This window comes from Mycetomoellerius zeteki, unplaced genomic scaffold (genome assembly GCF_001594055.1).
Source record: "Mycetomoellerius zeteki isolate Tzet28-1 unplaced genomic scaffold, Tzet1.0 scaffold245, whole genome shotgun sequence".
In the NCBI taxonomy this organism is placed as follows: domain Eukaryota; kingdom Metazoa; phylum Arthropoda; class Insecta; order Hymenoptera; family Formicidae; genus Mycetomoellerius; species Mycetomoellerius zeteki.
Genome location: NW_017257222.1, coordinates 584,972 through 610,740, shown reverse-complemented (window position 1 = coordinate 610,740; position 25,769 = coordinate 584,972). Strand labels below are relative to the sequence as shown.

The window sequence follows — 25,769 nt, the reverse complement described above, 5'->3', positions numbered from 1 at the left end:
CAGAGTACGTTACTCGAGTTGACAAATTTGGAACGTGAAAGGGTAAGGTAATATTATATATACATATAATATTATATTTAATATTTTATTTAGAAAGAGATAAACTCAGATAAACTATATATGTATATACATGCATACATCTAACCTTGATACAAGCTTTCGAATCACATTTTTTACTTATCTCTACACTCTCGTGTCCATCACCCACAATGAATTATTTTCTTGTAACGGTGTTCCATTATCATTGATTATTAACATATGCACATCTTTGATTAATTTTAAAGCCATTTTAGGGAAATGAAGTCGTTACTTTAGAGACCGCTTGAACGAGACGGACGTGTGCGTCTCGCTTCGTGTGTTGCATCATCTCAATATTCAAATTTCGTTTGCCGCACTTACTCTTTCAACCCACCTCGGAAGCAGGGTTCATAGAGTTGACTCCGAGGTAGATTTACTCATACTTTTAGAACGAATAGGCTCCGTCCATATGGTCAGTTACCTCGCGTTTTGGAACTGCGTAGAGTTAAACTCTGTTACTCGGAGTGAATTTTGGAACGCATCCCTGATGAGTTCAGTAGTGGGAACCAGGACGAAACCCCGCGGTCGATCATACTTTGAATCGATCACGATCCAACATTCATTTTTCCAGCCTAACCAATTCAATGTTACCGCCAAACTCCTATACTTTTTCAGGGAATGCTTTTGAGCTCCCAAATGTTTCTTTGATCACATTTTATTGTGTATATTTTAGAATGTGATGCTGAATAATATTTTAGTAATAAAACTGAATTAATTATTGTTTTTAATTTTTACACCATTGCATGAAACATTTTTTACCGGGATGTATATATACATTGTACATATATTAATTGTAATTATTAAATTAATTGTATATTTTCATTAATTTTATTGTAATTATATTTGTTAAATTATATTTATTTTATAGTTAAAAATCATGGAAAACTAATTATTTATATACTTATTCTGTTGCTCTATAATATGTTAAATAATTTAAAGAGGTAAAATATATAATATTATAGTTGTATAAAATAAATAATTACTATTATATTATATTAACAATGTATATTATATAATATTTTAGCCAAACCCGGTATGCTGGACTTGAAAGGGAAAGCCAAATGGGAAGCCTGGAATAAGAAGAAGGGCACTTCGCAAGAAGGAGCGAAGCAAGCCTACATCGATTATGCCAACCAACTGATTAAAAAATATAAATAATTTTATCTATCATCGCCGGTAGTTGCGTTCCTGTTGTAGTCATGAATCAAAAGAAATGTATTTTTATAATTCCTCAAATATTAACATTTTGTTACTTATTGTAAATTAAACATTTAGAAATTTTTCATTACGATTTTGTTGCGTGAATGTTTGAACTTTTCCTGATACTACGATATTATCATTCATAATCAAACAGAAAACCAGATAAAATATGTTGTATCACATATGTACTCGTACATGACACGCAATCCTTATCAATAAGTTACCACGCGATATAACGTCCTCCAATCATGTTGTAATGCAGGGCCTCCTTTGTATGCTTCGGGGCCCCTGCTCTTCAGTTAATGCCATATGTCCAACCAGAATTTCCTCTGCGATTTTGTTCGGCTATCTTTATCAACTGTCTTATGAGGAAATTGTCACTCTGGACTTCCGTCAGCTTTGCAACTTCCAATTCTCTGATGAAAAGACAATAGCGCTATATAGAGCGCAGATAACGAACAAAAATAAAAGTGATACAACCTGCCCTTTGAGTGACCGAGGCTCTTTCAGCAGTAGTGTCTTAATTCCTTTCATAGGTAGTCGGATGAGGCGTTATATTTACAGCATTTTCGCAGAATAACCGTCGATTCTCGCTATTTGTTCATTAACTATAGCAATTTTTAAATTTAGATAATTTTGTGCAACAAGAAAGCGCACGCACGCAGATATGTTCGCCTTTCCAACCATATGTTGTGTTTTATTTCCACATATCTTTCTAATATTGGGGTTTTAATATTAAACGCTCCTCTTTCAAATTTATTTATTTATTAATACAACATAGAAACGTATAAAATACATATAAATTACAGGAGTAAAAGTTTGAGATAGTGAAAAATGATAAAAGCAAAGTATCATGAAATTCTCGTTGAACAATCTCAAATCTTTGACTTCTTATTTATTATATTGTTTGAAATCTATCATTTGGATTCTACAAAGTGTTCCCACATTAAACCGCCAAACATAAAATATAAATTTAGAATCTTAAAACAAATTCATACAAAATCAAGAAATATTTAAACTCATATATTAAGATTAGACGGTTTAACCGGAGAACACACACACTCTGTATAAGTGAAACAAGTAATTTTGTGAAAAATAGAATACAAACAATATAATAAATGAATATAAAATGTTTTTACTTTACTTAAATTATTACATACTTTTATTGTATAAAAATTAAACATCTAACGTGTGATATATATAAACATTTATATGTCATATAATTATTACATTGTATTGTATATATATATATATAATACGCACACATATATGTATATACAATAGCATCTAATTATTTTTACCAATTTTTTAAATACTAAATTCATAGAATTTATATGTAATATATTTTTTTCTCATCGTTATTGACCTCATAGATGTTAATGTGTGTGAATCTATTATTTTACATTAATAATACTTAGAAGATTTTAATCTTCTGTGGAAATTAAACAAAGTTTTATTAGAAACGTAGATCATGGAAAAGTATATATATATAGTAACTATATCATAGCAAAAAGTATATAATTAGTAATTAAAATAATTAAAATTTTTGCCATATCTTATACATCAATGTAATATTCTTAAATATAAAATGTGGATAAAATTACAAAATACTTTTTTTATTTTACAGTTGCATCAGACCATAGTGAATACCTTCCAAGTATTATAAATGTAATACTCGTACTTTCTATATTATTTAAAAAATTTATCGAATTATTATCCGATGAGTCATATTAATAAATTAAAATGATCCAGGACATTATTATAGTGTTTTAATTTATTATGTAATATGGGAAAAGTCACTGCTTTTGTCATTATTGGTTGACAATTTCCTTTGTCGAATATGACTGTGCCACATACCATATAGAAAATATACGCCCAAGCCTGCGATAGCATGTTAAAACAAATGTATATTAACGCATTTGTAAACGCATATATTTATATTCATCTCGTAATACACTTACCAATTGCCATCCACACAGAGAATCGTATCCATGTGTCTTTATCCAACGTCATCATAAGATAAATATTAATGAGAATACTGAATCCCGGCAAAAACGGCACAAACGGCACCTGACAAAAATATTTAAGAACTATTTAATAAATTATTGTTTTCTAACATGCCATTTAAGCATTAATTCGCAATGTTATTATTCGTTTTTCCTGTTCATCTTTTACTCTGCCATATTTCTCACAAAGAAAAATTGAAAATATCAATAATCAAAAATAAAATAAAAATTAAATAAAATATTTCATCGATAAATAAAGATCTGAGATAATACATTTATAAGGGGAACACTACCTAATTAATATACCCTATATAATTTTGATGAAATTTGTGTCAGTCTTAAAATAGCCTCAAAATGAAAAGTAATAATGCCAATTTTATTGATAATCGTCACTAGGAAACAATATGGTTAAAAAACAACATGCAATGTTAATAGCACTTATCAGATTGCAACCCATATGGCTTATTAGATACATTCTGTCGCGTTGACGATTGCTGATAAAAGTGGCATCATTCTTTTCATTTTAAGGATATTTTCATAGCAAAATTTCATCAAAATCGATAGATATCAATTGTATAGTATCCCTTATCAATATTAATGCTTAAGGAGATACTGACAAGACGACTGAATAGGATCATTATTTTATCGACTTACACATAGTTTACATTCACGATTTACGACACATCGATACGTCATTGCATGCTACTATATCAATATCACATGTACAAATTTTGAAGCACACTATTGATGATTTCAGAATCCCCTTAATGTTTATATGTAGTATTTAATAATAATAGAAATAAATAAAATCTAATATTCTTATATTAATGTCGCAAATTAAGAATTAACAAGATAATACTAACAAAGAAATTATAACAATAAAAAACATACATACCGAAAATGCTAGTTTCTTGTCGGAGACTGGTTGGAAATAAATAAAACTGATGGTGATCACGAGTGCAATGACTAAAATTACGAGTGGCACTATGAAAGCGACTTTTCCTGCGGTGATCTCTGTCATATACAAGGATAATAATACAGCAGTACAGATACAAAGAAGATCTGCAAAAAATTTAATAATTTATATGAGATCTCGAGATGGATCAACGTTCATTATTAAAATAATAATAAGTCTTACTATAGCAGCATACTAAAACAGTAACAATCTGCGCTGTGAGTTTCGTAGAATGATTTAATTTGTTTGCATTTATCAATTGTTTTACGATAAATATTAAAGTCCGTGGATTACGGTCGCCTTTCTTCTCGTATGCTTCGCTTTTCTCGTATCTACAAAAAATATATTTGTTATCGACAAAAAGGATTTTGTCATCGATATTAATCTGTCCAATATATTTTAATCTCATTATCAGTCCAACTAAATTTATTGACATATTTTCAACTTCAATTCTTAAAAAAATCAATTTAACTATAATCATACATAAACAAAATTGAGTTATATATATATATAAATTCAAATTTACCGTAGAATAAGTACGCAAGATGCAACAATTGAATATGTAAGGAGCGTGCAGATACTCATCATTTTAACCAGTGGATCGAGTTCAAATATCGTTGCTAAAATGCCTGTAATATGTCATTAAATGATTATATATATTAATTATGCGATAAAATATTGTTATTAGTTAGAAATTATTAGTTAAATAATTGTTTCAAACAATTATTATCACGAACCTGTAAGTAGCCCAGCGGAAAGCGTGCCCATAATAGGAGTTTGGAATCGGGAATTTATGTTGCCCATCCATTTGAAGACCAGTCCATCTGAAGCCATGGCGTAAATCACTCGCGGCAGCGGAAACATTGAACCTAACAGACTAAAATAATTAGTCAATAAACGAAAATATTCATTTATCCTTATTTTAATAAGAGATCTTTTAATAAGAGGTGGATTATAATATAAAATTAGCGAAATACGAAAAGATGTTTGTAAATTAAACAAATTTTAAAAGGATTACATCTACAGATCTATCTGAAAGATCTGTATGTGAAAATCATTTACTACTTTATTTCACTAAAAATATTTTTTTTTAATAATATCATTTTTAGACCGTGTATGTGAGAGACATAATCGATAAATTAGAGCCCTATACGGTTGAAGCTAAATCTTAAAATGTTTAAATAATTCAATCTTGAATCACTAAATATGATATATATGTACTTGACATATATATCGTAATTGTAATCTAACAAACTGTGCACCGAAATATTTCCGGACTAAATTTTTTTTTAAATTGATGCAACTGTAAACGATATTACCTAGCGCATAGTCCGCTGATCGCTCCGATTGTCACGAACCACTTGGCCCATTCCCATCCTATAACGTCAAACATATGCGGGAATGGTGCCTCGGGATTTTGTTCGTAGTACGGTAGCACGGTAGTGAGCACTACGGAAACACCGAAGTATGCAAGGAAGACGATCGTTAGTGACGCGATGATTGCAATAGGGATAGACCGCTGCGGATTCTTAGCTTCTTCTCCCGTGGTGGCCACGCAATCGAAACCGATGAATCCATAGAAACATGCAGCCGCGCCTGTTATAATGCCTGACATACCGTAAGGCATAAATCCTCCTTCTCCGCGTTCGCAGTCTGTGTCGATGCAACTGGGTTCCGTTTTCCAGTTATTAATGTCAGCTATAAATCGTTGCAAATTTTATGTTATATTTTATATATATATAATACATATATAAATATTTATATATAATTATATTGGGTTGAAACAAAAGTTCGTAGCGCTACTTCATTTGTATCATGTCTACATGTTTAAAAAAAATTTTTTTTTTTTAATTTGACAATTATACTGTTCAATAGAGCAAAGTTTCAGCTTAACGATAATTTTTAACGATGATGAAGAGTCGAAGACTTATGACTAATCGAAGTTAAAATGCTTTTTTTATTTAATCCAATAACCCAATGTAACAAAAAAGCTTACAATTAGTAATATTAAAAAAAAAATGATTTTGTAGAAAAATTTTAAGCTTTCTCACGTTGAGAAGTTGAAAACAAAGCTTTTTTACAGTCTATTTGAGATTTAAAGTTCGTAGCGAACTTTTGTTCCAACCCTATATTATTTCAAATTATAAATTTGTAAATAATTATTTTATTCATATTTATAATATATTAATATCAATAATATTATTAACATAAATTATTGATATAAATAGCAGTAAAATTTGCAATAAAAAAAGTTACAAAGTATATTATTAAAAGAAATTATAACATTTGAAACAACTAGCTTACAAATAATTAGCAAGTTGACTATTAATTCGACGTAAGAAGGCATAGAATAGAGTCGAATTGGAAGAGTATTTACCTTTCAAGGAACCAGCAATTATGACGAAAAGTACAACAGACAGGTTCACCAGAGTAAATATATTATTCACCATCGAAGATTCCTTAGCTCCGAAAGCAAGAGCGACTGAAAAGGGAATTATATATTTCTTCCGCTGTTTTCATTACTATCAAGCAATTATGTAATAAATTAACGAATTAATATTATAGAATTTGTGTGAACTTATCATGTTACGAGGAAAAGATATGTGTTTTATATAATTCTATCAGAACTATTTTATTTGCTAAAAACATACGAGATTTGATTAGATTTTGATTGAAAAAAAATGTCTTATCACCTGAGAAAATCAAAGTAACGCCAAGCGCAAAAAAATCAGGATATGACGATAAACTATCGACATTGATAGGCATCACCGATTCAAAGAAGTTTTTCATGCTGTCATTGAAGAGTACATCGACGTACGTGCTGAGAGCACGTACCACACTAGCCGAGCCAATCACATACTCCAAAATCAAGGTCCAACCCATAAGAAATGCCACAAACTCGCCTATTGTCACGTAGCTGTAAATATACGCGGATCCTGCGCGAGGTACTCGTGCGCCGAATTCGGCGTAACAGAGACCTAAAAGAATATAAAAATTTAGAAATGTTATTGCGAAAACATGCGCCTTCGCATAATATATAAAAGTATATATTAAAATAAAATCATAACAAAATAAATATCTTTTAAGATATTTTTCTATATTTATTTTAGTATATTTATATTTTAAAATATAAAATATATAAAATATCTCATAAATTAGAGAATTTATTAGTAAGCACAAAAATTTATCATATCTGTCATATAAAATAGAAAACAAAATTTAAAAAAAATTTTTTTTTAAATTTGTTGTAATAAATATAAGCATTAACAGTCTGATTGTAGTTTTTATCAATTAATATAACGCGAATCGGTAAGTTTTACATTATTAGAATTTATTTTAATAAAAATAACGAAAGGGGAAACAGATATCATTTAAATAAATACATATGTTTATAATGTTTACACGTAGCATCTATTAATTATTCTCAATCAGCTCAGTTATCATTATAAATCATTATTTATCAAGTGCACAAAAAAACAGCTAACTGAGAACATTATCTTAAGGTTATTACTCTATAATCTACTTAATCCCCGATTAAGTCTTCGTATTGATTTCTTTTCCAGGAATCTTTAAACCAGGTAATGAAATTTTCGAATGAAACAAATATATCGCGTCTTGAAGCAACATCAGCGATTTTATTATCATAATCTGCATAGTTTGCGTATTTATATCGCCGGAATTAAGATCTGTTCGAATAACAGGGAGATTGAAGGACTGGAAGTTACAGTCTACATGTCTATTATTTGACTTAATATTTAATTTATAGTTTCTTATGCGTTTTTTTAATCAAGCTGCCTATAAGAATTAAAATTTTTTGGAGATGTATCCAAAATTATGTTTTAATCGAATATTTCATAATACGAGAAAGAAATCGATAATATTTGCCAAATAATCCTCTTATTAGGTATCAATGTGGTATACGTAAATGCGTACCTGCGAACATTGATGCTATTGCGGCGATAGCGAATGAAACGACCACAGCAGGACCAGCATGTTTCTTTGCGACAGATCCTGCCAAAATATATGCACCTACTCCCAAAGTAGAGCCAATTCCTAAAGCTGTGAGATCAAGAGTTGACAAGACTCTCGCCAAGGTACTTTCTTCAGTAATGTCCACTACTTTCCTGCGACTAAATGCCTTGTATAAATCACGTAATTTCCACTTCATTTTATACAACTAGAAAAAATATATACACACAATTAATAATTTAAATAGAACAAAAATATTTGAAATTAATAGAAAATTTTGGGAATGTTATTCAGCAGGATTTAAAAAAAATATCAAATTGAAATTATTCAATATCGACACAATGATGTTTATCAACTACATTTTTAATAAAACAAATTAATTTCGCGTGAATAAGAAAAATTATTTTTTCATAATTTATTTATATCGTTTCAGAAATGTCTTCTCGCTTACCATCAATGTTTCTATGAATACAACGTAAAATTGATGTATACACGTGGCTGGCACAATCTGCGAAATAATAAACGACTTACCACAATGAGTTTTGTCAAAGCGAAATCCATTTTTGCGAGGAAGTAAAAGACGTTAAAAACAAATTCTATAAATACGAACTGTTCGTTGAACAGTCAGCGCGCGACTAAGAAGACGTAATTAAAATGCCTTTATATAAATCACGCGACAATGTGCGATGTGCCGTTTCTTCTTCGACGCTTCTTCTCATTTAATTGGCCGAATTGTCTCGCCGATTCGTAGAAGGGCATTTCTACAAGTAATCTTCTATCTATATTTATTACGGTTAACCATCAACTCTTCAATGCGAATACGAACGTCGCCATCTCATCTTTCAGTTGTCTTAAACGTTTCCAAGAAGGAAATTAAAGTTTTTTAATCTCGATCCGATTCATTCATATATTTAATTTTTGATCGTTATTAGATTTCATCACATTGATCGTTTTATATGACCGTACTCTTGGAACCTCAGATTAATAAAAAAAAAAAACCAATCGCATGTTATTGTTAATGTTATCGTTTACGCATAATCACGTTTGGTGAAAGAAGACAAGATGTAATAATGCGTATAATTATATATTCCATCATGCGCGCAATTATATATTAAAAGGTCTGTTCGCGTTGTTTGAAATCTCCAAAAATTTTGGAACTTAAAATGAGATAGATATATATTTGGGCGTTGAAAAGAGAGAAAACAAAGATGCTGAGTGTAAAAAGTGTAAGCGAACAGACCTAATGATACATTAATTATGTATGATGATAACGTGCGATTGAATTTTTTAAAATTAAAGTCTGATAGGTTCCAAAAATACGATCGAATGAAGCGATCAATCAATATCGACAAAAAATTATATATACGAATGAATTAGATCGAGATTAAGAAATTTTTAATTTCCTTCCGACGTCTAATCGAAATATATATCTATTTATTAATCCTATCATTATAGTGAAATTAGGTATCACTTTGCTGTCGCGATATGGAATGAGTCGCGAGTGTACATAAAAAAAGGAGAATAACAAATAAATTAAAGAAAAAAAACAAATAAACATTGTTACATTGAAAAAAATGATGTTATATCAACAATATTATTTTAATTTAAAAAAATCCTATTAATTCATTAAAAAACTGTATTACTAATAACATCAATAAAATTTTATTAAAGTACATGACACGTATTTGTGTTAATGCCTTTGGTATAACATTATTTTTCAATGTATGTATTCATGATAAATAAGTGATTCTTATTCACCAGCGAGCATATCATTTTGTTTATGCGCGGTATATCAGTGCATATATAGTAGCTTTGTATGTAGCGGTAGCTTCTGGAAGACCATTATAGTGGTCGTCAGTATGTTAATTGTCTGATATAGAAAGCACTATCGTATCTACTGTGTACTAAACGACGAGCTTCCATTTTCCCCACCTCTTCGTAATGTGTTATTGTTATATAATCTTTAAGTTATAATAGATATAAGTATCCGTGCTAAATACATATGAAAACAGTTATACTTGCTGTAAAACCGTGCAAAATGGATTTTGTGCGGAACTAAATAATATATTATTTTTTGTTTCTAAAGTATCACGCTCGGATGCATTGCATGATCACATGTTTGCACTCATGGTGTGCATATACTTCAGGTCAATTTCACAAATTTTTTATTTTGTACGTCACATTGATTTATGTATTTATCTTTGAATTTCGTAATTTAGAATCGGGAAGACTTTACTATTATAATTTTAAAATACATTATTTATACAGCAAAAAATTGCAGTCTACAATTAAAGAATATTTTATCAAGAAAATAATTAATGTAATAATATGAATATACTTTTATCTCTAAGTTTCTTATATAAGTATTTATGTAGAACGTCAATTATTTCCTAATTAAATTAAGATTAAGAATTGAATTAATATTTAGATATAAATTCTTTACAAATGTTGTAAAGTTAACTTCGCATGAATTAAATACATACAAAATTAATCTATAAAATGATTTAAATTAATTTAACTTATTGTTAGTATTTTTATTCATGTAAATCGTGTTATGCGAATAGCAATTTATGCAGGCGGTTTATATTATTTCCAAATTCATATATATTTAAGTGACATAATTAAATAATAAATTATTAATACACAAAAGATTATATTTAAGACAATGCTATTGTTTGTTTGAATCGTGAATGCAAAAAATAGCAACGGACTTTATTGCAAATACACAATATTTGGTACACTCAAAATCTGTCATCATAAACAATTAACGTTTTTTAGTAGATAACACTTACAGTAAATATCGACGTATATCTTGGTCGGAGACTACAAAAATTTTATCAGATGTACGCACGACCGTTTCGGCGAAGTTACTGTTCAATCGGACCTGAGCGATACTGTCAGTTATATTGCATACGATCTTGAAATTGTTTTCCTAAATGTAACTATTCTCTTTACTCTGCTTATCGCTGAACGAGATACCGATTATCCTCTACACATGTGTGATGATACGATCGTAAAGAAGATACGTCGATATCCCCGATCATTCCCCTCGACATATTTCTGCAAGCTTGGAAAAATGGTATAATAACAAATGCAATTTAAATACATTTAAACTTTTCTATTTTTGCAAATATTCATTTCCATAAAATTGCTATTTTCATTTAAAATTTAATTGCTAGTTGTAAATATAGTTTTAATATAAAATGGACGGATTATATATAATATGTATACATAACAAATAAAAAAAATATTTAAAAAATATATAAATTATACACACATATACACACGCATACATATATATAAATATAATATTTCATAAACAGAACATTGTTTCAAGTGGATGTACGTTGTATAATACAGTTTTATATACATCACACAAATTTAAATTTGAAATCAAAATTTCTGGAATGATTAATTGAATAATGATATGTCAAGTAAATATTCATGTATGTACATATATGTATATATCTTCATATATATATAAATATATATATATGTTAGTAACCATAAAATTAGTAGTGTATAAGATTACTAATCAAAGATATTCCGAGACATCTTATATCTCGGTACATCTGTAAAAAATATATAAGATCATTTTAAAATATAATACAGTCATACATCTACAAAACTGTGAAACTATCTTGCGTGTACAATCGTAAAATTATCTTGCGTTAATTATTACATTTAAAAAGGCATCTGTACGTATTCAGTCTGCAATAATGAGATTGATCAATTGATGTATTAGCTGACTAAAACGTTAGCTAATAATTTCTGCAGAACTTCTGTCATTGAAATCTCGATGCATCTCGAGCCAACAAGGAAATTAAAATTGTTATGACAAATATTCCATTATGTACTTTCCTTTCATTTTCACCAGACTGAAATAAAAAATAAAGTACTTACATCGTATTGTTTTCAAATTACCAATCAAAAACTTACAATAATATACTTACAATAACATAATAGTTACACCTATCGCCTCCACAGCAAGAAGAACACTTCCAGTCCTGATACCAGATATGAGTGCAATCAGGTATATTATTGCGCTGCAGCCTCTCGCATTCTTTTTTAAAGGCACACCTTTTAGAGACATAAAATTGTTTCTTGGCCCCCTGGGACCAATATGGCGTACCTATAATCATCAGACTTTATCAGGTCTGTTCTTTCTATATAAACTTCTTGCATCGTTCATCTTTCTCCTTTTTCTCTTCGTTGAAAGAAAAAAAAGAAAAGATAAAATGTGCAAAAAGTTCAGCTAAAAAGAACAGACCCAAGAATAATAGGTTTGTTCTTTTTAGTTGAACTTTTTGCAGTTCATCTCTTTTCTCTTTTTATTCTGATGGAGAAACAAAGAATGAAGTGCAAGATCAGCTAAAAAGAATCGACCTCTTATATGTGCTTTGTCTTATCACTGAAGTATCTAATCGAATAAATACAATTCTTTAACTAGGTTATCTTTTTTCAATTAAAACATTATACTTTCATAATTGAAAAAAAAAGATACTCAGGCTCTCTCCCATCCAAGAGATATCGATATCAAATTATTTAATTAAATATCTTATCATCTTTAATAAAGAACGATTAAATGATAGCGGTTGATTTATAAATTGGAAAACTGATAATACGCTCGAGACGCGCACGATGCCCGTACATAACCTCAAAAACATGGAAGGACGCAAGGTGGAGAAATGCGTTCACTTACTGCCCCATTTAATCTCCGTAAGGCAAGTATCGTGTCCCGGTTCGCAGGTTTTGATGGTGTTCAGGCATTTTTCTTGATTGCCCTCCTGATCCGTGCAAACGTAACACTCTAGGGCGTGGCCTACGGGCACAAGAATAATCGTATGAAGAAACGAAGGGAGGGCGATTTTAGGATCTCGATTACTTACCGAGCGACACGCAGGTGATGATGATTAGCGCGAAATGCCACTTCGTAAAATTCGGCATCTCGGAAGAGATAGCGCGTGACGATTTATCGCGGGACAACAATCGAGACGCGATGCGAGTCACTTTAAACCACTTTAAACGCAGCTGATGAATCGGTGCGCCAGTGACGGATCGTAGAAGGATCACGAAAGGAAGTCTCATGGGGCTTCGAGAGGTCTTAAAATTTGAAACGTCACGGTGATTCTATGGCAGCTTATCAATTATTAAAAAGTAATTAAATATAATTAATAGCATTTTCAGCCCGACCGGGTTTGCATCAACTTGGATTGGAAAATGCTAATTGCTTTTCGTTGACATTATACGCTCTATACAAGGGTCGTCTGAAAAGTTTTGAGCCTAACATAGAAACAAGTAATTTTTCGGTCAAATTCAATTTTATTTTTCCATATAGTCTCCTTTTAAGTCGATACATTTTTCCAGCGATGCTCCCACCTCTTTAATCCATTCAAATAATACTGAGCGTTTTGCTTTGCAAAATAGATGTCTACGGATGCGATGACCTCCTCGTTCGATGAAAATTTCTGTCCTCCGAGCCAAACTTTGAGCCTAGGAAACAGAAAATGAGCTTAGGAAACAGAAAAAAGTCGCTGGGGGCCAGATCTGGTGAATACGGTGGATGGTCAATTAATTCGAACCGCAATTCGTGAATTTTTATCATAGCGACTGCTGATATTCGATTTTTTCCATTTTTACAAAAACATTGACATTGACTGACACAAATGACTGTCAAACAACAACTAAGCGCCGGAAGTAGCTACAATTTTCGCAGGTATCTTTCAAAGTATGTACGATTATAGTACCAAAATTGTTTTGACGAGTAATGCCATCTTCATGTTGAGGCTCAAAACTTTTCAGACGACCTATGTACTGTTAAATCTATAGTGTTAAATTTAACCTAACTGCTCCTACTAAGTATATCGTTATTTTTTATCAAAACGATAGTTAAATTTGACACTATATCGTGTCAATTTGACACTGTATAGTGTCAAATATAATCATTGTTTTAGTATAAAATAACGATATGATTGAGTAGGGGCAGTGACTCACTAACAATAAGTTAAATTTGACACTATAGATTTAAGTGTACCAATAGAAGAGCAATTCAATCCAGGTTGGTGCAAACTCGGTCGGGAACGCCATAAGTTTCATTGATATTTTTGTAAATCAACATTTGTAACGTCACGTTAAATTGAAAACGGACAAATTATTTTATACCTTCTCGGGGCAATTGATTGTATTGATCCGTTACTGTAAAAAGGCGTCGTTCATACAACTAGTGGCGCCATCACATCCAATAAACTCTTGATTCCGCAAAGTGCAATTGCATGATGTATCATTTAGTGCAATCCAGCAAGAAACACAGTGTATTACAGTGATCATTTCATCTTTGTTTAACATTGGCAAACATTGAGGGTGTAATGATCACTGACGAATCCATGAGCGATTATGGAGTCACCTCTCTTGGAGTCTCCTTCTTGAAAAATATTTATAGCGAACTGTTATTTTTAATATTTCTAAAATGCTTAGTCACAACTTTGAGATATTCCAAAAATACTTTTTAATTTAAGAAACTTCTAGATATAAAAAACATAGATTCTGTTTATTCTTCTTTTTTTGTGTTAAAATAATTTTAAATAAAACGTTTTATGAATTATACATTTAAATAATATCTTTTCAATGTAATAATTTAAATAATAATTTAATATAATCTTTTTATATCTGACTTTAAAAAAATTTCGTTTGCGAGTCAATGTCCTCCCTTTGACAAATTTCTGGATCTGCCGTTATGATAATCATTCATTGTGTTACACTGTATCATCTGTGTCTCTTGCTGGATAGCATCCACTTTATCTGTTTAATCCGATAAACAAAATAATACATCATGCACACATCATGCGCTTTATGAAACGCTACTGAAGTTTGTACGAACATTTTGAAAGGACAGAGATGTAATTTTTCGTTGAATGCTCAGACGTTGACATTCTCATAAAATTGTCGCGCGATATTTATTTTGATTAATTTGTATACATAAAGAACTACCAGAAAAAAATGTTATTACATCTGTAAGAGTCCTTTAAAAAGTTTTTTATCGCAAAAAAATACAGGCATTTTATTTTATTTATTTTTAATAAATTTCAATTCTAATAAAATTTTAATTTGATAACGGAGAAATGAATCGAGATTAAATGTTAAAAAATAAAAGAATAGCGTCCAATAAAGCGTTTACTCAAGGGAAATCATTCTCAAATTGATTACAGACTCGTACTCGATTGTTCTACGACTGGAAGTAGTAGCAATATATAATTACACATTCTTTGCATATTTTAAAGATGCAATAGTTTAAATTGGGTTTAAATAACTTGCAAAAAAATAAAAGAATAATCATTTACAGGATCATGAATGTTAACACGTGAAATTGAAATCTAACTGTTCATGAAATTTGTCTCAAAGCAACATATTTCACACAAAGTTTAGCACAATAATTTTTAATGTGTATAACAAATAAACGTAATATAATATTTATTAATATAATTATTAACATAATAATAATAATGCATCTTGAATCATCAGCAGTAATAACGTGAGAAATATCTGGGAAATGTGCGCCTCTGATATGTTCGCAAATATTTACATAAAGCATTTATGTATACTATAATTATGTACATAACAATTAGTCTTGCAAAAAAAGAACAATGAAAACATTCCAGAAATGTTTGTAATTAAATATACCAAAATAGCTGAATATAATAATTATTATACTTACATTTCTTCGTATTAAATTTGGTAAAATACACAAAGTATAAAAATACGAAAATTGAATATTACAGAATTTTCAACGATTTCTTGGTTGATAAAATTCTAACAATTCAGTTAATAAAGTCTGAGTGATTATTTAACAAAAACTAAAGTTGGATTATTATATAACGTTAATCTAATTTAATTAATAATGTAAGTAAATATTAATATAAACAATAATAGTGAGTTTGTATAAATTTTTAAATAAAATTGTAGTAAATTAAACAGAGAGAGAAACATAAAATTTTTATAAAAATACATTTTATGAAAAGAGTGTATATTTTTCAGTATTTACGAATAAAAAGTTAATAATATATAAAAAGTTTAAAATAAATTTGATAACTGTTTTTATTATGCTTCTCAAAGTTAATCAATGTTGACACTCTTAAATATCTTGAAATTTTTTTAAAATAGAAAATAAATTACTGAATCAGAAAAATACGCTGAGCCGTCATCCTTTTATTTATTACTTTGCTAAAAATATTTTTGACAATACGTAGAACTCCCAATCTTTTGTCTACTATTTTGCTAAAAATAATTTTAATTTCTCAAATTTTTATTATATTATGAGTTAGTTTAATAAAACTTATGAACAAAATTACATACGAAAATCTTTAATCTATTGTTTGAAAATGCATATTAGTCGATGTCGTAGAAATTTACAGAAAATTAAGACGCTAATATACATAAATCCGTAATCTGATTAATATTATCGCGCACGAATAACAGAAATGATGAATAATTGACAAGGAAACTGCAGATATATGTATATATGACCGATCAAACGTATATTACGTCGTATGCGAATGTCTCTTGAGCGAGTCCACAATCAGTGAGCTCGATCGATTTCCTTGCCGTAATCCACGGGAATTCGTAGAGTGCGAATGGGGACTCAATGTACGTAGGAGGATGACACTGGATCATTTCGCGCCGTCATAAATCCATCCCGAAATCCTTTCATCCCGTAGGGTCACATATAACCGTCGTATGCCAGCCGCCATTTTCATGAAAATCCCGCAAAAAATTTGCAAATATTCCCGAATCGCTAAATCATACGCGAGACGTTCGTTGAAATTAATAGACCAAGTGGCAATTTTGATATGGCAGTCAAATTGGAAAAATGTAATTATGGTGCTTTACTGAAATAGAGAATTAATATAGTTAATACATTATATAATAACGTTATATAGAAATAAAAAATAAGGAACAAAATTATTTTTTTCATTGGTGTTATTAATTCAGAATAATATATATATATATATATATATATATATAATCCTGAGATATTTTTTCCTAATTTTTAAATAATATAATGATTTGGAATAATTTTATGTTTCACAATTTTATATTTTTTATAGTTTTCTTCTATTCATGTAAGCTAATTATCGTATTATATGTATATAAATATACATATTAACATAAGTTAATTTCAAATGTTGCAATTTTTTATATAATCTAATTGAAAATTTAAAAAGTTCTTCTAAAATCAATAACAAAAACTTTAGCGAGTTACAAAGTATTATGTTCATTTAACATTACAAAAATATGTGCTCCTTTTACGGGTTGTGTTAAAAGATTAAATATGAAACAAATTTTTTTAAATAGCACAATTAACTTTTCGCTCGACAATTTTTCGTAAATTTCGAACAGAATTTAATACAATGCTCAATTTGGAAACTCGTATCAAATTATGCATTGGCGATTGAGGATTGCAAATTGAAAATTAAAATAAAACGGATTAAAATTAAAATTATCTGATAAGTCAAATTCTAATTTTCAATTCGCAATTTTTAATTTTTAATGCATCTGATATGGGCTTTGCGCTAACGTATTAACTAATTGATTATTAATTGTCACGATATACGTGGTTGTGAGATAGTTTACTGTTCAGTGAACTCGAAGCGTTAGACACGAAAGAGCTCGTTTTTAACCAAAGAAAGGCATCGAAACATTCCCCTTCTAATTTTGATGAGTTTTGAATATGTTTTCTAGACAAAAATAAGGGACGTACATTTTTATACGTGCCCGTTCGCGCTTTTAAGGAAACACCCTTCTTAGAAAAAAATTAGTTATTCTATTTCGAAGCGAACTATGAAAGATAGAAAAAAATGTTTGAAATAAAAATGGAACAGTACGTAATATTTATAATTAAAAAAAAAATTTTTTTTATTTTTATAAATAAAAGGTTTTTTATTTAAATAAATTTTTTAAAAATTATTATAAAGTGCTCTTAAAATCATTCAACTTTTATTTCAAATATTTTTTTCATTTCATAGTTTCGACGATATTCGCATTGAAACAAAATAACTTTTTCTCTATAAGGAGTGTTTCATCCTTTAAAAGTGCAAATGGGCACATATAAAGAAATACGTGTGTGTCCTTTATCATTGTCTGCAAAACAACATACTTAAAATTTATTAAAATTGGAGAGGGATACTTTGATGCCTTTCCTTATGAAATGAGTGAACTTATATGACTCCTGCACATGGACGCGGAAACACTTACCGCGCGGTAAGATGCGACGAAATAGCCAAGCGTTTTCGCCAGGGAGTCAATTGTGTATCTTGAAATAAGATGAAAATTACAAAAGTGAGTAAATTCATTAAAATACTCATAATTTCGTTGATCAATTGGTCCTAGTGAATTTGTTCATTTTTGTAATTTTCACTTCATTTCAGGATATACGATCGACCTCCGGTACTCAGCCCGAGTGTAGGAGTCATTACGTTTGATATTTCCACAGTCCTACGGGATGTCCCGCGGATATTCAGTGACACAAAGTGTACATGCTTTCCACACAGATGGTATATATGTACCTGCGCGCGCGCGCGCGCGCGCACTCGTAGAACTCTCTGTGCATGACCACGTTATTAAAAATAGCCCAGGGGTATTATTGACCCGCGCGTCATAACTTGGATTACAGACTTTCCAGTTGACCGGCTTAGGATCAAGCTACAGCTTGTCCCTCTAACCTAAAGCGCATCATATGGAAGACACAGTGAGGCGACGTGATGACTCTGTCTCGTGCTGCGCCTGCGATCGCCATCTAAATCGGTTTAATTTGTAGGTTTCTGCGTTTTCATTAGAGATGAAATCATGAATCGATGGCTAATAAAATTCTGATTCTAAATGAAACTCGACAGAAGCCCGCTTAAGTCAATCGCGAGTCATATTATTATCGGATTATGATCGCACGTTCCTTTATAAACATTTGTCAAATACAAAGATGTTTATCTGATACAAGAACTATTTGATTTAACAATTTTTTTCTTGAGTAAATATTTATTTACTGTAATTTGATATTATTAAAATAAATATGTATTTATTAAAATTTGATATATCTTTCTCTCAATGCGGGAAAAGAAGGGAAGGACTATCTTTCTCTAATAAAATTTCCTTTGATTTCATTATCTCTATTTCTTGAGATCTATTCTATTTTATCAGATATTTAATTTTTTTATGAAATATGATTCATATAAAGTGCGAGCACAGCGTGTTAGATTTATTTTCTTAAATAATGATTGTTCGTGGGGATTGTATCCTATATTATATTGACAGATTAGTAGTGAGATTTATATGTTTCATTTATATTTGTAATTTATAGCTGAATGCATATAAATTAAGGGATCAGAGAATTTCGAAGCGAGCTACCGAATCGAATTAATTAATTAAACGTTAGAGCAAACATTCGAAATGCATAAACTATTGAATAAACAATCGTGCGGTGCTCATAAATGAGAAATATTCTACGATTAAAAAGTAGAACAATGTAGGTGAGGAATCAATAGTTGCGACATATGAAAAATTAGATAAAGTCTCAAGGGGAAGGCCGTCCCTCCGAGGCCGCGATTGCGAGGACCATAAGTAGCCGAGATATAGCTAACGCGTCAGATGCCGTTAGTCGAGGGATACGTCTGACATTGAACGGTCGCAACTACTGTTTGCGACAGACAGATTGAGTGGGTCGTACAGGATCATGCGTTTTCGTAGGCGAGTCGAAAAGATCGGAGACGTCCGGCACCGAATCCGCGCATATAGAATCGCTCTACCGGAAGGGTTGATCTCTGTCTCCTCCAGGAGTAGGTCGCTTTCTATGGTCCGACGCTTTCTGCGGTCCAGTGACCGAATGTCCTCGTTGAACAAACAAGAGTAATGAGAGAGAGAGAGAGAAAGCGTTTATTATTGCTCGCAGGCAAGTCTTCCAAGACTATACAAATAAGTAAACAAGACATTCAATAGAAACAGCACAAGTAACAAAAAAAAAAGAAAAATTAACAAACGCATGTTACAAAAAGTAAAAAGAAAACAACTAGAAAAGTTACATAAAAATAAAATAATTGAAAAAAACAAAGAAGACAACGTAAGAAGTGAGAGAGAGAGGGGGGAGAGGGGGGGGGAGAGAGAGGCTGGGAAAGACATACACACGCGCGCGCGCTCAAAAATCAGGATATAGGGGGATGAAGGCAGAGGTCGAGCTTCCACCACCATCACTCTCCCTTCCATCTCGTGCTGCTGCAAGTCTGCAAGGTGCATCTCGTGCAAGAAGAGAAGAACAAAGGAAAAGCATGACTTGGACATCTATAGCTCAGAAAGAAAGGAAGGAATCGAGCAAGAAAGCGGAAACATTATACACTTTTCCCTTTCCAGTTTTTTCCACCATCGCTCCTGTCATCTTCCTCGCCGCGATCTCATCGCGCGCCGTTGCGTGCGGCTCGCGGGTCTCGTGGCCACCACCGTTGGTCGCATGTCGATATTCGAGTGCGCAGCGCAGGCTGAGCAGTGGCTGTGCCGAGCCACTGCGCCGAGAGTCTAAAATTATCGGGTAACCCGCGCGCGCGCGGCCGAAGGAGGAAGAGAGAAAAGAATAGAGGCGCGGTAGTCACGGCGTCGCACCGCGGAACGGACAAGGACGGTCCGTAACGTCGGCGGAGGGTTGGCGGGAGGAGGCGGCATCGCGGGATAGAGGGAGACGGTACATCGCGCAAAACCAGGTGCCTGGACGACGGAGGCTCGCGACGACGAGGAAGACCCGAGGTAGCCGAGACAGTGGGAGCGAGACGAGAAATCAGAGCGAGCGAAAGTGAGAAGAAGAAAGTTGTTAAGGAGCGAGAGAAAGAAACGGAGTAGCGAGAGCGACAAAAGGGAAAGGTGGGCGTCAGACAAGGAAAGCTGAGATCGCCCGACAGAGGGAGCGAGCGGAAGAGAGACGAAGTAGGCAAGTGTGTAGTAGGAGTAGTCGTATTTGTTATTACGAGCGTAGTTGGAGGAGAGGGGAAAGTGGGGAACGAAAAGGTGCGCACTTCGCGGGGGAAAGAAAGAGAGAGAGAGAGAGAGAGAGAGAGAGAGAGAGAGAGAAAGATATATATATATATATTAGACGGAGTCAAGCGACCGGTGCTGAAAGAGAGAAGGTAATAATAGTGTTATTGTAGAGCAACGAAGACAACATGAGCTAAAGGAAGGAATAGACTCCTGCGTGAAGTCAAAGCGAGACGAACGGAGAGAGAAGGAACGCGAAAGCATAGAGCTCGGTGGAGCCGTGAGTGGGAGGGAGCCGACGGAGTCGGGATAGCCATCGTCGGACCGACGACGTGTCATCGAGAGAGAAGGTGCGAGCTCCAGGAGCAGCAGGAGAATACGTTATCTAACACCTAGACTCGATCGGACGTCGCGGGCTCGAAAGAACCACGCGCGCCGACGTCGTTTCTCTCTCTCTCCCTCTCTCTCCCTCTCTTTCCATCTCTTTCTCGCTCTCTCCAATTCTCCCACCCTCTCTCTCGCGCTCCCTTCCCCATCGTCCGTCAAGCGTCGCGCGCGCGAGACATACCGTCGTCGGTCGTCGGAGCCGTGTGACAGCTCCCGCGTGCGGTCTCCACTCTCCGTACCGAGTTCGATCGTCGTCGGAATAGCGGAACGAACCGCGCGCGCGTAACCCGAGAGTACAGAACGCGGCATCGTAATCTGACTGAGGTTCCGGGGAGGCCGGCGTCATCCTCGGTGACGAGCCGCCCGCGGAGTGGCACGGGACACCGTCGACGCTGTCGGCGAGTCGATTCAACGTCAATCGGCCGGTCAGCGACAGTAACAACAGCAGCAACAGCCAGTCAGTAGCAGCGGCGGAACCATGGCGGATGACCAGGAGAACAACACGTGCGAGGACTCCCTCGGGACCGGCGACACTAATACCGCTTTCGCCAAGAAATTGCGGGGCCGGAAGGGCGCCCTCAAGAAGAAGAATGTCTACATGGTCAAGAATCACAGCTTTATGCCCCGATTCTTCAAGCAGCCCACCTTCTGCAGCCATTGCAAGGACTTCATATGGTAAGTACAAACACCTTGTGTCGCGATTCTCTGTCATTTTTAATTATTATCTTTAACTCGTAGAAACGATGTTGTCATCTGTTGCTTATTACTGATAGCCCCGATAAGATGCACCGATTAAATATATTGAATCTTTTTTTTGTATTCCATTATACTCAACAAAGGTGTTATTTTAAAACCGATACACAACATTTTCCTTTCTTGATTAATTTTGCCGAAAGTTATCAGTCTTTATTGTATTATAGATATAAAAAAGAGTTTTCTGATAACTAATAATGAAATATAAAAAATAATGAAATATAAAAAAGATGTTGTTTTGAAAAATAATGGTACTTTCGTCTCTCAAAGATTCGAGACGACAGGACAATGTGTGGGTGCAATTTGCAAGCAACTCCGAATTCCCCGAAACGCTGCGCAAACGTTTCGCGCGTTGCTATTCGTATTTTCGGCTTTGTGACTGTTACAGTCGTTACTATCATTAGACTCTTATTATTTGAGTACGTTCCCGAGAATAACGATAACGACGAACTGTGTGCGCACTGGCACGCTTTGGGCCCTTATAAATGTATCTATGCGTCGGATGCGTTCCAGTAACGATCGAGTTTGCATCCCCGGGAGAAGAGTAGGTGAACGCCTCGGAGAGAAACTCATCACGGGACGCTTGCATCGACAGGTCTGCTCCGATCAGGAATATTCATGAGATTTTACCCCGGTCGATTTGGAAAAAAGACGATCGACATCGCTTATTTTGGATGCGTTCCATTTGGCGCTTATAAAGCTTATGAGCGTCATTTGTCCTTGTTTAAAATTTGATAAATAACCCATAAGATAAATGTACTAATTAGTAGACAGTCGACGTAACCCAATTATTGGATGAAATGACAATAATTTTAAAACTAAACTTTTAATGATACGTACGACTCTAAATAAAGTCATTGTTTATAAAAATTTAATGCGAATTTATTTGAAGTCACCAGTACGTACCATTAAAAGCTTTACATTTAAAATTTTTGTCATTTTGTTCAATAATTAAGTAATGTTCACTATATAACTGGTACATTTATCTCACAAGATAGATTATTTAAAAAATATTATAGCAACATATTGCAATGTTCCAGCAATATTGCAGTAACATTGGAAGTGTTACAGCAGTATTGTTGCAAACTTCTGTATGGGAACAAAGACGAAATAATTCTAAGAGAGCTGTGAGCAGCCAATGGAACGCAGCCATAATTTCAATCTTATTCCTGTGATGGCATTTAAATTTATGAGTTAAAACCGACCGAAATTATACATTCTCCTTCCTCGTTCTTCGTAAGATTAGTTTTTTTAGTCAAAAAAGTCTATGAATATTTTCTCTCTAAAACAATCGACTATTTCTTTTTCTTTTTTGCTTTTTAAAGCAATAACCTGACAATCTATATTTAAAATAAATTTAGATAACCCTTTTTTTGTACGGCACTTTTTTGTACGGCTATTTTTTTGTACGGCAACTATAATTGATATGGTCGTTGCTTTATTTGGGTATTTGACGTCAACCATCGGGAATGATGTTATGTGTTTGATTATCAACACTAATTTTGCCTCGTTTATTTATTTTTTTTTTCATGTTTTGTATAGGCATTTGTGCGAGTTTTTATTTACAATCTCATGCGTAACGAGAGACTGATAATCTCTGTGGTGGTACATGAAATGATGCGCTATTCTAAAATTAGTATTCAATTAACATTGATGCAGCAACGGATTCATGAATATCATTTGAATATCTCGTTTTCTCTAATCCTTCTATTCCATCTATATTGTATCCGATGTTCTCTCGATTGTCGAGATGAAAGTCGCGTGTAGAAATTTTTACGATGAAATTGCGCGATTGTTCATAACATGACGAAGAAAAAACATGGGAGCGCTCCCCTCCCTCGCCCCCCTCTCTCTCTCTCTCTCTCTCTCCATCTTCACTAGATCGTTAATCGGCTTTTGTACATGCCATCTACTACTAGCTATCTTTGGACCTTCGATAGCATATTGATAATAGAGTTTGGGGTTAATTATAAGTATAGAGATACTCGATTTCCTTAGGGCAATGCAGTCTTTTTCAATTAACTTTGCTCATTTTCAATCATCTACAATCATAACGATTAACGAAATGTTTTTTGATCCCTTGATAAATTACAAGTACCATTAATTGATTTGAAAACGCGGAAAATACCTTCTTGCCTGTGAAATTTATAAACTGAGTAATTCCTTTTTTGTTCATATACAAGAAGAATATCAATTTTCGATTGAATAATTTGTCGTGCGAAAATCAATTTGCGGGAGTCGTTCAGTGTATTCAAAACTTTATTAATTTCTTTTTGCAAGTACCCATGATCGATATTGCGATTCTTCTCATGTCGTGATGATACAATAAGATATATCCGTCCATCTTCTTCTTCCAGTCGAGACAGACAGATACATAAATTCAGTTAATAATGCTTTCGGACCGACCAGTCGAGCGATTTGATTAAATGATCCGGCCTTGACGCACTCATACTGTTCTTCCTCTGTCCGAATTAGAAACCTCTCCGTTGCGATGCGAGAAGTGACGGCGCCGTTTCTTATATAAATATTGTACCCATACGTGCGTGCGTGCGTGCGTGCGTGCGTGCGTACGCACGTGCCGTCCTCCCATCGTCGCTCTTTCGCGGTTGGACCCTCGGCTCGACTTCCGATTTAATGATAAAAAAAACCCTCGGGTCCGTTTTGGTGACATGTTATAATTGGCTTGTTTACAACATGCAATTATTGTTCTATCTTTACGTCAAGAAATGGAGAGTTTTGTGTCAAATGTAAAATTACGCGAATTTTTTTTTACATAAAAATCAGAATTATTAAAGCAATCTGAATTTGTTGTGAAATTATAATAGTACAATTGTAAATTGAAGCTATTACTCTGATAGTATAGAGAAAATATAATACTAAAGTGATTTATAGTGTATATCCGAATTCAAATTGCTGGTTCTATATTCATAAATTTATATGCAGGTCTCTCTCGTTTTAAATTATAAAGATTTCTATATTAAATTATAAAATTTCTATGTAGATTATTTTTCGTATTAAATTATGAAGATTTCTATAGAGACCATCTCTCGTATTAAATTATAAAGACTTCCTCATTAAATTATAAGATTTCTAAGTTGCTGTATCTCATATTAAATTATATGTAGATATAATTTTATTTATAAATAACTTATTTATAACACGTTTCTGGGATTTTGTATAATGTTATAATAATATGAACGAAATTAAAAATTGCTACCATATATGATTCTGATATTTTATATAAAGTACCTATTTTTTTAATGTCATTTAGGTTTATCTTTCGTTAAATACATGTATACATTCAATGACAAAAGATAGAATAACCTAAATGACATTAAGAAAATAAGTACTTTAAATAAAATATCAGAATTATCTATATAAGCAGCAGTTGGAAATTTCGTTCACGTTGTTACAATCGA

At 32.7% G+C, this 25,769-nt stretch overlaps 3 protein-coding genes across 8 annotated transcripts in view; 2 read left to right on the top strand and 1 right to left on the bottom strand.

Annotated features, from left to right (window-relative positions):
- Window positions 1-2,010, top strand: part of LOC108723589 (acyl-CoA-binding protein homolog) — a 4,656-nt gene extending 2,646 nt beyond the window's left edge. Inside the window, exon 3 of one of the 2 annotated variants that reach the window (XM_018449448.1) lies at window positions 1,103-2,010. In XM_018449448.1, the coding sequence (XP_018304950.1) occupies window positions 1,103-1,236 (134 nt within the window). In that variant the 3' untranslated portion in view covers window positions 1,237-2,010. The remainder of the gene's footprint in view (window positions 1-1,102) is intronic. The other variant, XM_018449447.1, reaches the window with a different exon arrangement.
- A 1,022-nt stretch (window positions 2,011-3,032) lies between these two features.
- LOC108723588 (cationic amino acid transporter 2) lies at window positions 3,033-13,245 on the bottom strand. 4 transcript variants are annotated; one of them, XM_018449446.1, is made up of 13 exons: window positions 13,098-13,245; window positions 12,911-13,030; window positions 12,162-12,340; window positions 8,173-8,416; window positions 6,933-7,217; window positions 6,617-6,721; window positions 5,559-5,937; window positions 4,977-5,116; window positions 4,766-4,868; window positions 4,423-4,571; window positions 4,180-4,346; window positions 3,240-3,348; window positions 3,033-3,159 (listed from the first exon to the last, which is right to left on the bottom strand). In XM_018449446.1, exons 1-13 carry the CDS (start codon window positions 13,153-13,155, stop codon window positions 3,056-3,058), a joined length of 2,142 nt encoding a protein of 713 aa, XP_018304948.1. In that variant the 5' UTR covers window positions 13,156-13,245; the 3' UTR covers window positions 3,033-3,055. The 4 variants fall into 4 exon arrangements, with proteins under 4 accessions (XP_018304948.1, XP_018304946.1, XP_018304947.1 ...); XM_018449444.1 differs by lacking the exons at window positions 12,162-12,340; window positions 12,911-13,030; window positions 13,098-13,245 and adding exons at window positions 8,660-8,716; window positions 11,001-11,279; XM_018449445.1 differs by lacking the exons at window positions 12,162-12,340; window positions 12,911-13,030; window positions 13,098-13,245 and adding an exon at window positions 11,001-11,279.
- Window positions 13,246-20,735: 7,490 nt separating this feature from the next.
- Pkc53E (Protein C kinase 53E) overlaps window positions 20,736-25,769 on the top strand; it is an 84,861-nt gene continuing 79,827 nt past the window's right edge. Inside the window, exon 1 of one of the 2 annotated variants that reach the window (XM_018449440.1) lies at window positions 20,736-22,272. In XM_018449440.1, the coding sequence (XP_018304942.1) occupies window positions 22,076-22,272 (197 nt within the window). In that variant the 5' untranslated portion in view covers window positions 20,736-22,075. The remainder of the gene's footprint in view (window positions 22,273-25,769) is intronic. The other variant, XM_018449441.1, reaches the window with a different exon arrangement.